The 14117-nt window shown below is 45.5% G+C and overlaps 1 protein-coding gene across 2 annotated transcripts in view; it reads right to left on the reverse strand.

The window, feature by feature from the left end:
- LOC135912382 (protein 5NUC-like) overlaps positions 1–14117 on the reverse strand; it is a 916167-nt gene that overhangs the window by 768881 nt on the left and 133169 nt on the right. For both annotated transcript variants that reach the window (XM_070538191.1, XM_070538192.1), the window contains exon 2: positions 1656–1793. In XM_070538191.1, coding sequence (XP_070394292.1) covers positions 1656–1793 — 138 coding nt within the window. The remainder of the gene's footprint in view (positions 1–1655; positions 1794–14117) is intronic.

Here is a 14117-nt window from a genome sequence, read left to right on the forward strand (position 1 = left end):
GCTGGACGCATGAAAGAAGACGAAGGAAGGTGCTAGGGGAGAAGTGAGAAGGAAGAAGTTGGAATAAAATGGCGGACGACACCCGTCTCACTTAGATGATGTCATTTCTGTTGCCGTTCTAGTTAGGAACGCTACAAGTTATACGTCCCGAACATGTCCCTGGTGTAGCAACCATACAGCGACACTCGCGCACATAACACACGAATGCACCGACCGTCCGGGCGACGCAATTTCGCCACGAGTCACAGCACACACACTCACTACGTGGTCTTGGGAGGCGAGACTCTCCGAACTGGACCTGGGAAGCCAACTGGCGACCCTCGACCAGGCCCGGCGAGCCGCGATCGCAAGTGGAGCCCTGTCAGAGGGAACCACCCAGGAATAAACCGCTCAACGGTTTCTGCAATAATAAAGTTTCTCCTCCTCATCACAGGCGCTCCAATCCGCACCAACAGGAAGGGGCTAGAGCCGAATTCGCAAGGCTTTTACACCGTGAACAAAGAAGCGCATGAAAAAGGAATTGGGTGAATTCCACAATTGTGACGATGGATGGCGTTTATTAACAAGATGAAGAATGCAAAGATATCGCTCAGCGAAAGCAGTTCGCAGCCCCGTACGTGAGCCAGCCCAGATTTGTTCTCCTCTTCATAAGAACTCCAGTGGCACGTTTCAATATTAAGCTGGTAAGAACAGATAGCACACTTTCACCAGCATCGGTCATGCCTACGTTCGCACCGCCCTCTATTTGTCGGTGTTCTAAGCGCTTGGGTGTCTCCTTTCATGCTCCTTACGCACACCCGTGGTGGTGGACGGATTGAAACGTCATGCGTGTCTAGTTTCTCCCGGCTCCTCCGGGTGGCGGTCCCGTCGTCCACGCGAATGCATAGAAAAATCATGGTAAAGTAGTTCGTACCTTTGTTCAAAATTCTGTGTCACCTCTGTGTCATGTGCTAAACAGCTTCGCTGGTCATCCACTTTCATAGAGTGGAATCGCTCATAATTTTTTGTTTCAAAAGCACTGTGTTTGCATTGAGTTCTAGTCAATGTCCCTGCCTTAACAGAGTACATGGCCAATAATTACCACATCATCTTGATACCGTCTAACGCATCACTCAAATGCATATTGAGATCCTCCGTGATATTGCTCCGCTGTCTACTTTAACTTCTTGATTTCATTTTGCAGAAGACCATTCCAATGTTCTTAGTTTTTTATAATCACGTGGACAAAACTTCTCGCTATGAGAGCCCCGATTGTTTCATCCAGTAGCGGCGACATTAATGTCGTTCCACGCATACAGTTGTTTTGATCTCATTCACCAAGAGAATTACTCGCTCACCGACACGTAACTATGTGCGCGGTCCTCTCTAACGAGTATTTAGCAAAACTGGGAGCGTGAGAGACATCATTGCTAGCTGCGAAACCTAAAGAATGCAAGTGTCTCTTGAACTGTGATTGCACTGAAAGCAATACAGCCGCACTACCCTGCCGTGAAAAGCAAGGCACCCAAATCTGCGTCATGGTGCACAACGTTAGTGATATGCAGCAGTAGTAATTCAATGACTGGAAACTGTGGTTGTTCGAACATAACGTCCTCGATACGACGCGAATACCAAGGTTGCTATGGCAAAGAAGCTTGCGAAGCTGAGTCACCCACCATTGCATCATGAGCGAGGTAGTTGACGGCGTCCACGACGATTTGGGCGCCAAGGAAGTAGTACCAGATGCTTCCCTGGTAATAGTCGCCGCTGTTAAGGAACAGCACGTTGGCACCAGACGCCGTGGCGCGCATCACCTGCACACCAAGTGAGATGCGAACCAGTTATACTGAGATGGTCTGAATAATGTCATCATCATCATCATCATCATCATCATCATCATCATCATGAGCCTGGTTACGCCCACTGCAGGGCAAAGGCCTCTCCCATATTTCTCCAACAACCCCGGTCATGTACTAATTGTGGCCATGCCGTCCCTGCAAACTTCTTAATCCCATCCGCCCACCTAACTTTCTGCCGCCCTCTGCTACGCTTCCCTTCCCTTGGAATCCATTCTGTAACTCTTAATGACCATCGGTTATCTTCCCTCCTCATAACGTGTCCTGCCCATGCCCATTTCTTTTTCTTGATTTCAACTAAGATATCATTACCTCGTGTTTGTTCCCTCACCCAATCTGCTCTTTTCTTATCCCTTAACGTTACACCTATCAGTCTTCTTTCCATAGCTCGTTGCGTCGTCCTTAATTTAAGTAGAACCCTTTTCGTAAGCCTCCAGGTTTCTGCCCCGTAGGTGAGTACTGGTAAGACACACCTATTATACACTTTTCTCTTGAGGGATAATGGCAACCTGCTGTTCATGATCTGAGAATGCCGGCCAAACGCAACCCAGCCCATTCTTATTCTTCTGATTATTTCCGTCTCATGATCCGGATCCGCAGTCACTACCTGCCTTAAGTAGATGTATTCCCTTACGACTCAGTGCCTCGCTGCCTATTGTAAATTGCTGTTCTCTTCCGAGACTGTTAAACATTACTTTAGTTTTCTGCAGATTAATTTTTAGACCCACTCTTCTGCTTTGCCTCTCCAGGTCAGTGAGCATGCATTGCAGTTGGTCACCTGAGTTACTAAGCAAGGCAATATCATCAGCGAATCGCAAGTTACTAAGGTATTCTCCAATAAATTTTATCCCCATTTCTTCCCAATCCAGGTCTCTGAATACCTCCTGTAAACACGCTGTGAATAGCATTGGAGAGATCGTATCCCCCTGCCTGACGCCTTTCTTTATTGGGATTTTGTTACTTTCTTTATGGAGGACTACGGTGGCTGTGGAGCCGCTATAGATATCTTTCAGTATTTTTACATACGGCTCGTCTACACCCTGATTCCGTAATGCCTCCATGACTGCTGAAGTTTCGACAGAATCAAATGCTTTCTCGTAATCAATGAAAGCAATATATAAGGGTTGGTTATATTCTGCACATTTCTCTATCACCTGATTGATAGTGTGAATATGATCTATTGTAGAGTAGCCTTTACGGAATCCTGCCTGGTCCTTTGCTTGACAGAAGTCTAAGGTGTTCCTGATTCTATTTGCGATTACCTTAGTAAATAGTTTGTAGGCAACGGACAGTAAGCTGATCGGTCTATAATTTTTCAAGTCTTTGGCGTCCCCTTTCTTATGGATTAGGATTATGTTAGCGTTTTTCCAAGATTCCGGTACGCTCGACGTTATGAGGCATTGCGTATACAGGGTGGCCAGTTTCTCTAGAATAATCTGCCCACCATCCTTCAACAGATCTGCTGTTACCTGATCCTCCCCAGCTGCCTTCCCTCTTTGCATATCTCCCAAGGCTTTCTTTACTTCTTCCGGCGTTACCTGTGGGATTTCGAATTCCTCTAGACTATTTTCTATTAGATTATCGTCGTGGGTGCCACTGGTACTGTATAGATCTCTATAGAACTCCTCAGCCACTTGAACTACCTCATCCATATTAGTAATGATATTGCCGGCTTTGTCTCTTAACGCATACATCTGATTCTTGCCAATTCCTAGTGTCTTCTTCACTGTTTTTAGGCTTCCTCCGTTCCTGAGAGCATGTTCAATTCTATCCATATTATACTTCCTTATGTCAGCTGTCTTACGCTTGTTGATTAACTTCCAAAGTTCTGCCAGTTCTATTCTAGCTGTAGGGTTAGAGGCTTTCATACATTCGCGTTTCTTGACCAGATCTTTCGTCTCCTGCGATAGTTTACTCGTGTCCTGCCTAACGGAGTTACCACCGACTTCCATTGCACATTCCTTAATGATGCCCACAAGATTGTCGTTCATTGCTTCAACACTAAGGTCCTCTTCCTGAGTTAAAGCCGAATACCTGTTCTGTAGCTGAATAATGTCACATCACAGTAAAAAATCAAGACCAACTGTCCCTATTTAGCTTTACAGTCCCAACATTTAGGTGTTCTGGGCTCTTCCAGCGGAGATAACAAAATGTCCCGACGTGAATTTTTTCTACTCATTACCAATCAATAAACAACATTTTCTTTTCATATAGCGTGATAGCGTGGTTGAATATTCTCTCTTTTTTGTTGCATTATCATAAGCGTAAAGGCGGTATAATTTCCAGTTGTAGGCCCTTCCCGTCCACAATACCACTATCTTCATTTGCAGCCGTGCTAGCTAAACTTGCTTCTACTGCAATTTTCTTGTAAAATCGCGACATGGTAGAGCTGAAAAGCATTGCAACTCTGCTACACGTCAAGACCTCTCCTCTAGTAGACAAAAAATCCGGCTATAGACAACCACCTCTGGCCATGAAGCTCTAAGGCAGTTTGAATGTCCTGATAAATAATGGTGACGCCGTCCGATAGCGACGCTACGGAAATCGTGAGATACATTGAACGCTGATAGACACTCACCCATATATATATACGGGGACTTCTTTATCTTTTACGGGTAAACGCTCTTCGTTGCCTAACAAATGTTATGGCTAAGCGAGGGACGCGCCCGCGTGTATGGGAAGTTTCTCGAAAGTTGTCGATGGTTCTATTATCACCGCAGTTTGTGTAATCTGATTGCAAGTGCGGCGCAAATTGTGTAGAACTTTCAGGAAGACACGCGGGCACCAACGATTGCTCTGGAACTTTCAATGACTCGTGTATAAAAGCGATGCGCTTGGTAGGCAGATCAGATTGTGACGATCACCGACTGTGTTCGCCACCATTGATGTGCTTTCAGTGTAACTTGCTATTGTGGACACATGTGCACCCAATAAGAAGTTAGTTTTGTCGTTCAGTTTTAAAGCTGTGTTATTCACCGCCACTACTACGTGAATTCCTTTCCTACGTCATTGATAAGACCGGGTGTGCGTCCGGCCAAGCTTTCTTTAGCATTGCCTGTTCCCACGAGCGCATGCCTTCAAGCACGTCACCGCCCAGGCAGGTCAGACATTCGACAAATGTGCCTCAAAATGAGCGGTACCCTGGGTGAGGCGGAATTAAAGCACGTCTGACTGATAATCGCTTTTTCTAACCTGCAGGCTGTGCGTTACGGCACTGCCTTCTGGACGTGAACTTTGAGCTCTGGTGACCGATAGAATTAGCGACGACATTCGTGCCAGTTTTGATGACGGAAAAACACATCATGCGCAGCGGCATACTTCTGTAACATTTGTGGGCCGGTTAAGAAATGGTCACCACAAAAATAAACAATGTACACGCGTCATTGTCCGTTCTTAAAAAGTGTCGTCCCGACACTGTAAGCAGAAAATCAAAGGAAATATACAACAGAGAAACTAACAAAGCAAGTAAAATTAAAATTTTCACACTTTGCTAGCGTGCTTAGATTGGCTTGAGGTGCACTCTGCGGATGACTTTCCATCGTGCACAGCGCAGCTATCATCGTTTAATGCCGTCGGGCACGAACACACGTCTACGCGCTTAATCATCGGTGTAGCTTGGATGGTCTGAAATAGCATCGCAATAGTTATCACTAAGTACTCGTCGGCGTATTTGGGTTGAAACCTCTACACAGTTGCCGGGCCGGTACTCTAAATTGCATTGTTTCAGATTGTAGTGCCGGCTGTCCACCCTTTCAGGTTCTTGATGCGCAGGCGGGCGAGCTGTCGGGCATTTTCAGCGCGCTCAAGATAAGCGGTGACGTCGAGCTTGTCTTCGCCAGTGATCTGCGGTAGCATGGCTTCGAGCGTCGCCGGTTTTCTTAATCAGCTTGAACGGCGTGATCTAGTGTACGTTGTTTCTTGCACCATCCTTTTCTAAGCGAAAGTTACGTATGGAAGGACAGCACACCACGTCTTCTGCTCGGCAACGACGTACATTGCCAGAATGTCGGCGGCGTCTTGTTCAGCTTCGCCATAAAATCATTCGTCCGCGGTTGGTAGGCAGTTGTCCGCTTGTGGCTTGTCCGGCTGCATTGCATGATCGCCTGACTAATCTCTGGAGCAAAAGCACTTCCTCTGTCGGTGATGAGGACTTCTGGGTCCCCATGTCCTATCCGAATGTTCTCAATGATGAATTTTGCCACTTCGGTCGCACTACGAATGCTTTCGGCAATGCTTTCGTATCAGTGTAGCGGGTAATGTAGTCGTCAGCTATCATGATTTCGTTATTCTTGGATGTCGACGTCAGAAAGTGCACCAATAAGTCGATCCGAATCTGCACGAATGGCCGGCAAAGAGGTTAAATAGGCTGTAGCGACTGCTCTGGCCTTGTTGGTGGCATCTTGGGTCACTGACAGTCTCAGCAAGTCTTGATGTAATGAGTCACGTCGGTTGCCACGCGCGCTCAATAATACTTACCTTGTTGATGTTGATGTTGAGTTTAATGGCGCATAAGCAACTAAGGCCATCATGCGCCAATCGCAAGGTATAATGTAGGAAAAAGCTGGGTAACCTCAAAAGGTCCTTTTCTGGTACAGGACCCCGAGGATTCCAACAAACTAAACACCTTCGCATTCTTCTCAGACATGAGAAGGTGGATGAGGTGTGTCACTGGATGGAAAAGAGAACAAGGTCATGCTTTACAATTTTTCCAGAAAAACGGTTTCTCTTAAAAAAGCTAAATACATGAATAGTCCCAATCAGTGCATCTTCACTTAAAATCAATGAAGGATGCTCGCTGTAAAATGGCATAAAATATTTTTTTTTCTCAATGTCTCAAGTTGCCTGCAGGAGAGTAAAATCTGGGTTACTCTAAGCTCGTCTCCGCATTTGTCACAAACAGGCTTGTCTTTTTTTTTGTCAGCAAGTAATTATGGGTAGGGTGTGTGTGTCCAACGCGGAGGGGACATAATACAACTTCAATAAAACGTTTTTGGTGTGAACATGACTTCCACTCTTCTATGATGGGTTTCACAAGGCGTAACTTATTGTTCGTTTGCTTGTTCCATGCGTACTGCCATCTTTCTTTCAGTTTATGGCCCACTAATTTCATGCAATCTCTGTAAGGAATTCTTATGTTTTTGATTTCCTTATTTCGAGCTTTCGCTGCACTCTCGTCTGCTTTCTCATTTCCACAAATTCCTACGAGGCTCGGCACGAAACAAAATTTGATGTTTTGTCCCCGCCTCGTGGGTCCTGTTATGTTGTGTGGGATGTCACCGATTATTGGCAGAACTACATTCCTAGGCTGAAGTGCTGTAAGTATGCTTGGTGAAACTGTATAGATGATGCCGTTTTCAATGTTTTCATGTATTATTCTTTCCACAGCCATGGAAATTGCATGACTCTCTGCAGTGAGAATTGATGCACATTGCGGCAGCCGTGCTATCTTTTCCCAGCTATTCTGTATCACAGCACATCCCACGTAGTGTGCAGATTTGGAACCATCAGTATAAAATGCTCCATATTCCCCATATGTTTCTTTTAGTGCTAAAAATTCTTGTAATATATGTTCCGGCATCGTTAGTTTTTTTCTGAAATCGTGTTAAGGAGAAGTCACAAACAGAAGGCAAGCAGTACCATGGTGGCAGTGCGTCGGGTACGTTTCTGGGGAATATTAGGCAGTGTGTCCGTTACATCTAACTCTTGTAACTTCTCTTCAAGGCGGAGAAGGACTGGTCTGATAGCCTGGTGTTTGTTTGCGAATAATATTCTAGATGGGCATTTCTTAACTATTAAGTAACATATATGTTTCGGGAAGGAATGCATTTTTAGAACATATGAGCATGTCAGCATGCTTCTTCTGTCGGCAAGGGGGGGTTCGTTAGTTTCTACACACAAACTGGTTATGGGTGACGTCCTCTAAGCACCAGTTGACAAGCGTAAACTTAAATTGTGTACTGGGTCCAATCGTTTCAAATATGATGATCTGGCAGAGCCATACACTATACACCCATAGTCCAAGGAAGGGCGTATGACGGAGCGGTATATTTGTAGAAGGCATGCCCTATCAGAGCCCCAGCGTTTCCGTGAAAGGACTTTTAGCATGTTGAGTGCTCTAGAGGTCTTGTTTTTCACAGTGTTTATGTGAGGTAGGAAAGTGAGCTTTTTGTCAAAAGTAATGCCAAGGATATTTGTGCTCTTTTTTTTTTACTTAGGGTTCGGATTCATTAAGGTGTAGGGTGGGACCAGCCTCTAAACCTCGTTTCAGCGCGAACATAACAGCAACTGTTTTCTGTGGAGAAAACTGGAATCCATTTTTATCTGTCCATGTTGCAAGTTTGTTTATTGTTGACTGTACTTGTCTCTCGCATGTTGATACGCTTGATGATGTGCAAGCTATCTGGAGATCAGCGTAAACTGAATACATAATGGATTTCGGAATTATTTGTGCTGGGGAGTTCATTTTTACAATAAAGAGGGTAGTGCTTAAGATACACCCTTTTGACACCCCATTTTCCTGACTGAACTTCTTTGAGAGAGTTGAACCGAGGCGTACATGGAAGGAACGGTTGGACAAAAAGTCACACAGGCAGTTTAACATCCTGCCACGAATGCCCAGATCTACTATGTCGCGGAGAATACCATACCTCCAGGTAATGAGCAAAACGTGAACAAGGTGAATGCAGGAGCCAAGTTTTCGACAAGTGGACTTGTCTTCTTCAAGGCCTTGAAGAAGACAAGTCCACTTGTCGAAACGTTGGCTCCTGCATTCACCTTGTTCACGTTTTGCTCATCGTCTTGAATTTCCATCTCCCGCATTCCCCGTCTTTTCACGGGATACCTCCAGGTAGTATCATAAGCCTTGTCTAGATAAAAAAGAACGGCAAGGCATTGTTGTCTATGCATGAATGCCTCTCGGATTTCACTTTCAAGTCGAATGAGGTGATCAGTTGTAGAGCCCGTTTTTTTAGAACCACACTGATGGATGCCGAGTAGTTCACGGGACTCTAGAATAAACATCAATCTAATATTCAGAATGCTTTAGAAAGATTTCGCCAGGCAGCAGGTAAGGGCTATTGGCCTATAACTACCGGGCGATGTCGGTGGCTTTCCGGTTTTCAAAAAGGGTACAATAATAGCTTTTTTGCAGGCCTCCGGTATTTTCCCTTGTAAGAGTACCTTGTTAAAAAAATTCAGAAGTGCATTTAATACGGACTCGGAAAGATGTGCCAGCATTTCATAGTGCATTTCGTCGGGCCCTGGTGCTGTTTGTCTCCCGGCAGACAGTACTCTAGTGATTTCTTGATGAGTGAGTAAACTATTATATGGCTCATTTATGCTCCCACTAATCGGGAGGCTTTGCTTTTCAACCATGTTTTTATATTTTAAAAATGACTCAGTGTAATGTGAAGAGCTAGAGACTGCAGCGAAATGTTCTCCTGATATGTTAGCCTGTTCCTCTTAACTTGTTTGGGTGCCAGGGGTTGTCAGGAGAGGAATTGTAAATGGGGAGTAGCTACCATGGAGTTTACGTACCTGCTCCCACATTGCTTTAGCTGTGACTGTGCTATTTATTGATGAAACGTATGCTTGCCATGGCATCTTTTCGGCATTATGGCGGACGTATCGTGCTTTAGCTCGTGCCTTTTTAAAACTTAGGAGGTTTTCTTGGGTGGGATATCGGTGAAAGACACCCCAGGCTATATTTTGTTTTCGCTTTGCTTCTTTGCATTCCCGAGTCCACCACACCTCGTGATTTTGTCTCACCACTCCTGAAGTCTGGGGGATAGCTAAACGGGCAGAGGCTAAAATACAAGTTGTGAATTGTTCATTAAGATCATCGACACTAATGTCTTCAGAAAAGACTTCATATAGATTGGCTTTTTTTCTAAACAGTGTCCAGTCAGCTGCTTGGAGCTTCCATCATCGTGGTTTGTTTGGGATGACTGCAGGGATGGAAGAGTGATTATGACTGGTAGATGAGCGCTTCCATATAGGTTGTCTATGACGTCCCATTTACAATCGTTAAAAATAGAAGGTGAACTAAAAGATACACCAATACAGCTTAACGTTCCTGAGCTTGGGGAGCAGTATGTTGAATTGCCAGAATTCAGCAAACAAACATTATTGCTCAAAATGAAATCTTCTGTATTTTGTCCTCTTATGTCTGTTTTCTCGCTTCCCCCAAAACAGGAATGCGCATTAAAATCCCCAACTAGCAAATAGGGCTCTGGTAATTGATGGAGCAGGTCCTCTAACTACTCATTAAGGGTGATTTTTAGGTGTGGTTCTCAATACACAGAGCATACCGTAATCGTTTTGTAAGAAAGCAAAGTGGCTGCCACAGCTTCACATTTAGTTTTTATTTTGACTTTAAGAGGTGCGATGCCACTTTGTACAATGATGGCTACCCCTCCTGAGAGCCTGTTTGCCTACTCTCGATCATGGCGAAATACTACATTTTTTTAGTACACTTGTATGCTGAGGACCTAAGTTCATTTCCTGTAGGCACATTGCTACAGGAGAGAAAGAATTGATGATCTCTTTTATATCACTAAACTTATTTAGGGGTCCTCTGCAATTGCAGTGTATTAGGAAATGCCATGTTGATTTATGTGTGTGGGGTAGGAATACGTTTAAATAATTTTCGCCCCGTGATTCGGGGGTTTTCTTTATTAGCACTATCCAAGGAGTTCCGCCGTCCCTGTGACGTTGACGGCACGGAACACCCTGGCTCGTCTCGATTACCTCATCAGAGGCGCTGGATGGTCGTGCAGACTGCACGTCGGCACTTTTTTGAGACCTCGCCTCGTGGGCAGAGGCCTTGAGGCTTGCCAACTCGAGGGACGGCATAGCGTACTTTGCGGCTGGTGGAGCAGCGTGAGGTGCTGCCACCGGGGGCGAGGATGGCTCCGTCCCAGCCTCACTATGTGTGGTCTGGGCAAGTGCCGGAGGCCGGTGTGGTGGATCGCCCTGTCGCAGCACATCGGCGAAGTTCACGTTCTGTTTGAGTGAAAACTTGTGTTGGACTAGGATGCGGTTTCTGGCCTCCTTGAATGAAATGTTCTCAATTGTGTTCAATATAATGATTTCTTTTTCTCTCTTCCATGAGGGACTAGATCTGGAGTATGCAGCATGCTCTCCTTCATAGTTCGCACAAGGAGGTGCTGCTTCGCATATTTCAGAAGTGTGGTCTTTGGATGCGCATTTCGCGCAGGTTGTGCGACCACGGCAACTTTGGGAGCCGTGGCCGAATCTCTGACAGCTGAAGCAACGCCTATGTATGGGCGAACTGCAACTTTCGTATACCCAACTTCAATTATCTCTGGAAGTGTGCAGCACGTGAAAGTCAAAATTAGGTGCTTGGTAGGTAACTCTTTGTTGTTTTTTCTTATTTTAATTCTCTAAACATTGCTCACATTTTGTTCAGAAAGCCCATTTGGCATTTCTTCTTCGGAGAGATCCAAAAAGTCAATTTAAGAAGTGACCTCGCGCACTGTGTTCAGCGATCTGTGGGTTGAAATTGAGACGAAAATGTCTTCAAACGACAGATATTGGGAAGTTTGCACACTTGAGCTTCGCTTTGGATTTCTAGCAGTAGGTGAACGCCAGCAAGCTTTGTTACTTTATAGCTGGTGCCTACGGCTTCTTTCAGACATCTTGCTACTGAGAACGGAGATATCTTGCTAGCCGGTTTTGCTGGCTTTTCACTTTGTTTCACGTGATACTTAGGGAAGACTTCTTTGGTTGTTTGGAAAAAATTAGCAGTAACATCGGTCTGCCCTCTTTTTTGAGGGTGATCTGGTTTGAAAGGAAGTGCCATGGGAAAAATGTATTATTCGGCCGCAGTGCCAGCCACCCAACATGGAGCCCTACAAGGGGGCGGGAGAGGAACTTGTAAGCAAGTCCTGCCCACGCCAGCTGTACAGCGCAAATATAACCAAATATGGCTGAGCTCAGGACAGCTCGCCAAACAAGGTTAATCCTAGCCACCCAGGAAAAAAGGGAAAGCGCAAGCAGAGAAGAGGAGACAGGAGAGTTGATAGAAAGGAGATATGAAAGTGAAAGATATAGGGGAGGACAGGAAAAGGCGACTGCCGATTCCCCCCGGTCGGGTCAGGCCGGAGGTGCCGTCTACGTGAAACAGAGGCCAAAGGAGTGTGTTGCCGCCGCCGAGGGGTCATATCCTACCTTGTACTTACCTTGTATATTGTACATACTTACCTTGTATTCTCGCTAGCGTACAGGAAAATCCTAGGTGTCCACGTTCGGGGCGTCAAATAGGGCGTGCTGATATTCCAGCTGCAGTGCTGAGGGAAAGGCACGAAGGTGGCTTGCGTGGACTGGCGAAAAGTTCGTCTTCACTAGGATATCGCTTGACAGAGTTGGTTGTGCCTTCGATGTACTCAATTGGCTTCTGTGTTCTTCTTCTACTCGTTGGTGCTTGGCGAAATCATCTGCGTTTATAGTTCTCAGGAAGGAGTCATTATCATGTTCGTCATGCATCGACGAGATCAGTGTAAGCCTAGGACATGAAGTCGGCATCAGTATATTTGTTCTGCCTTGTAGATCAAGGTGATGTATAACTTTTACAGCCTTAGCCTACACTATACAAAGCGGGCTGGAGAGTCCCTTAGATTTGCCAGCCAATACAAGACGTGGTCGCTTGCGACTCTGAAGGGCCGACCATGTAGGCAACGCTGACATATTGCGGTAGCCCAAATGATTGCGAGCCATTCTTTTTTCGTCATAGCTGCGCTTTCGACGGCTATCGGATAACGTAAGCTATGAGCCTTTAAATTCAGTCTTTTCTTTGGACTAGCACGACGCCAAGGTCTACGCACCTTGCAGCGGTGTAGGATGAATGAATGAATGAATGAATGAATGAATGAATGAATGAATGAATGAATGAATGAATGAATGAATGAATGAATGAATGAATGAATGAAGCTTCTTGTACAATGGATGTACAATTGGTGCTCACGAGAAAAAAGCAGTCCTCACAGGCTTGACAGGCCTTGCCAACCTTCCAACTCGGCAGTGGAGACAACAGTGCAATGTAATCAGTGACTATGAATATGTTTGGCATAACAAACATAATACAATCTGAAAACAACGACTACAAGAAGGGAGAAAAGGAAACAAAAAAAAGAAAGGTATTGACATCACCCTCAAAGTGTACAAGTTCCGGTCGCGACTGCTGGCGTCGTTTCAGTTTCTGAAATTATTCGACCTACGGCATTTCAACCAGAACGGTAAGTAGTGCTGCTAAATGGTCCGGTTCATTGTGAGATTCTATATTCATTTTATCAGCGCGAGAAGGACGGGAAGCAGTGAAGAGAAGAAGATACCCAAACGCTGGACGACAACTAAAATTCACAAAAGGATGCTCGATCAACCACCCGAAATGGGGAGAATTTCCTCCTACCATAAATGCGTGCCACTCAGCTTCCAAGTAATTTATTTCGCTTCGATACAACAGAAACGGTCCTGAAGCCGTTATCGTCTTTATTACAATGCACAACGGATGAACCACCAAACTATTAGATTGCGATTTAAACCTACGGAAGTCTTGTGTTGCACAAGAATGTGGGCTGCACTCAAGGAGGAAGGAAAAAGTTTGGAAGGAGCATTACGCCCCGCAGCCAGCCTAGACGAGTGAAGATTCTGTGGCACCCGTCCTTTTGCTCAGTCTCGGCACAACACGTGAATTCTTGCGTACAGATCAAGGAACAAAGATCGAGATTTGCTGAGACGTTTGATCCTAAATGCCAGTAGTTATCATTTGGTGCGCTCTTTTTCCGCTGCCCTGCAGTGGCTCTGCCTGCAGTGTGGGAACATTAAAACCAACCGCACACTTTGATGTGGCGATCACCTGTTGGGCCGACAGACTTGGCTTCAATCGCTATGCGCGATACTCCCTCCTAGCTTATTCCGTCCTTCACGGCTGCAGTGTCATCGTCGACAGTAATCAGCCAGATGTCCTTGGCATACTGTTGCTTTTACATGCGCACGGTGAGCTCACACTGTTGTCTGACCAGAGCATTATCCGCAACCACGAGAGTTGAAAGTCGTAAAACAATTCTATTCTGTATGGAAAGCGTTGCAGGAAGGCTTTCTGGCCATGTCATTGACGGTCGGGCAAATCACGTCAGTTTGTCCGGAGCGGAGAATAACAACGGGACGCCACATTTTTCCCCGAGTTTTTTTAAGCGCTGAGCCAGGTTATGCTCATATGGCCCCACCAGTCTTGCGTCTGGACAGTTCTGGTACCTTATCTGT

Source organism: Dermacentor albipictus, chromosome 5 (assembly GCF_038994185.2).
Source record: "Dermacentor albipictus isolate Rhodes 1998 colony chromosome 5, USDA_Dalb.pri_finalv2, whole genome shotgun sequence".
In the NCBI taxonomy this organism is placed as follows: domain Eukaryota; kingdom Metazoa; phylum Arthropoda; class Arachnida; order Ixodida; family Ixodidae; genus Dermacentor; species Dermacentor albipictus.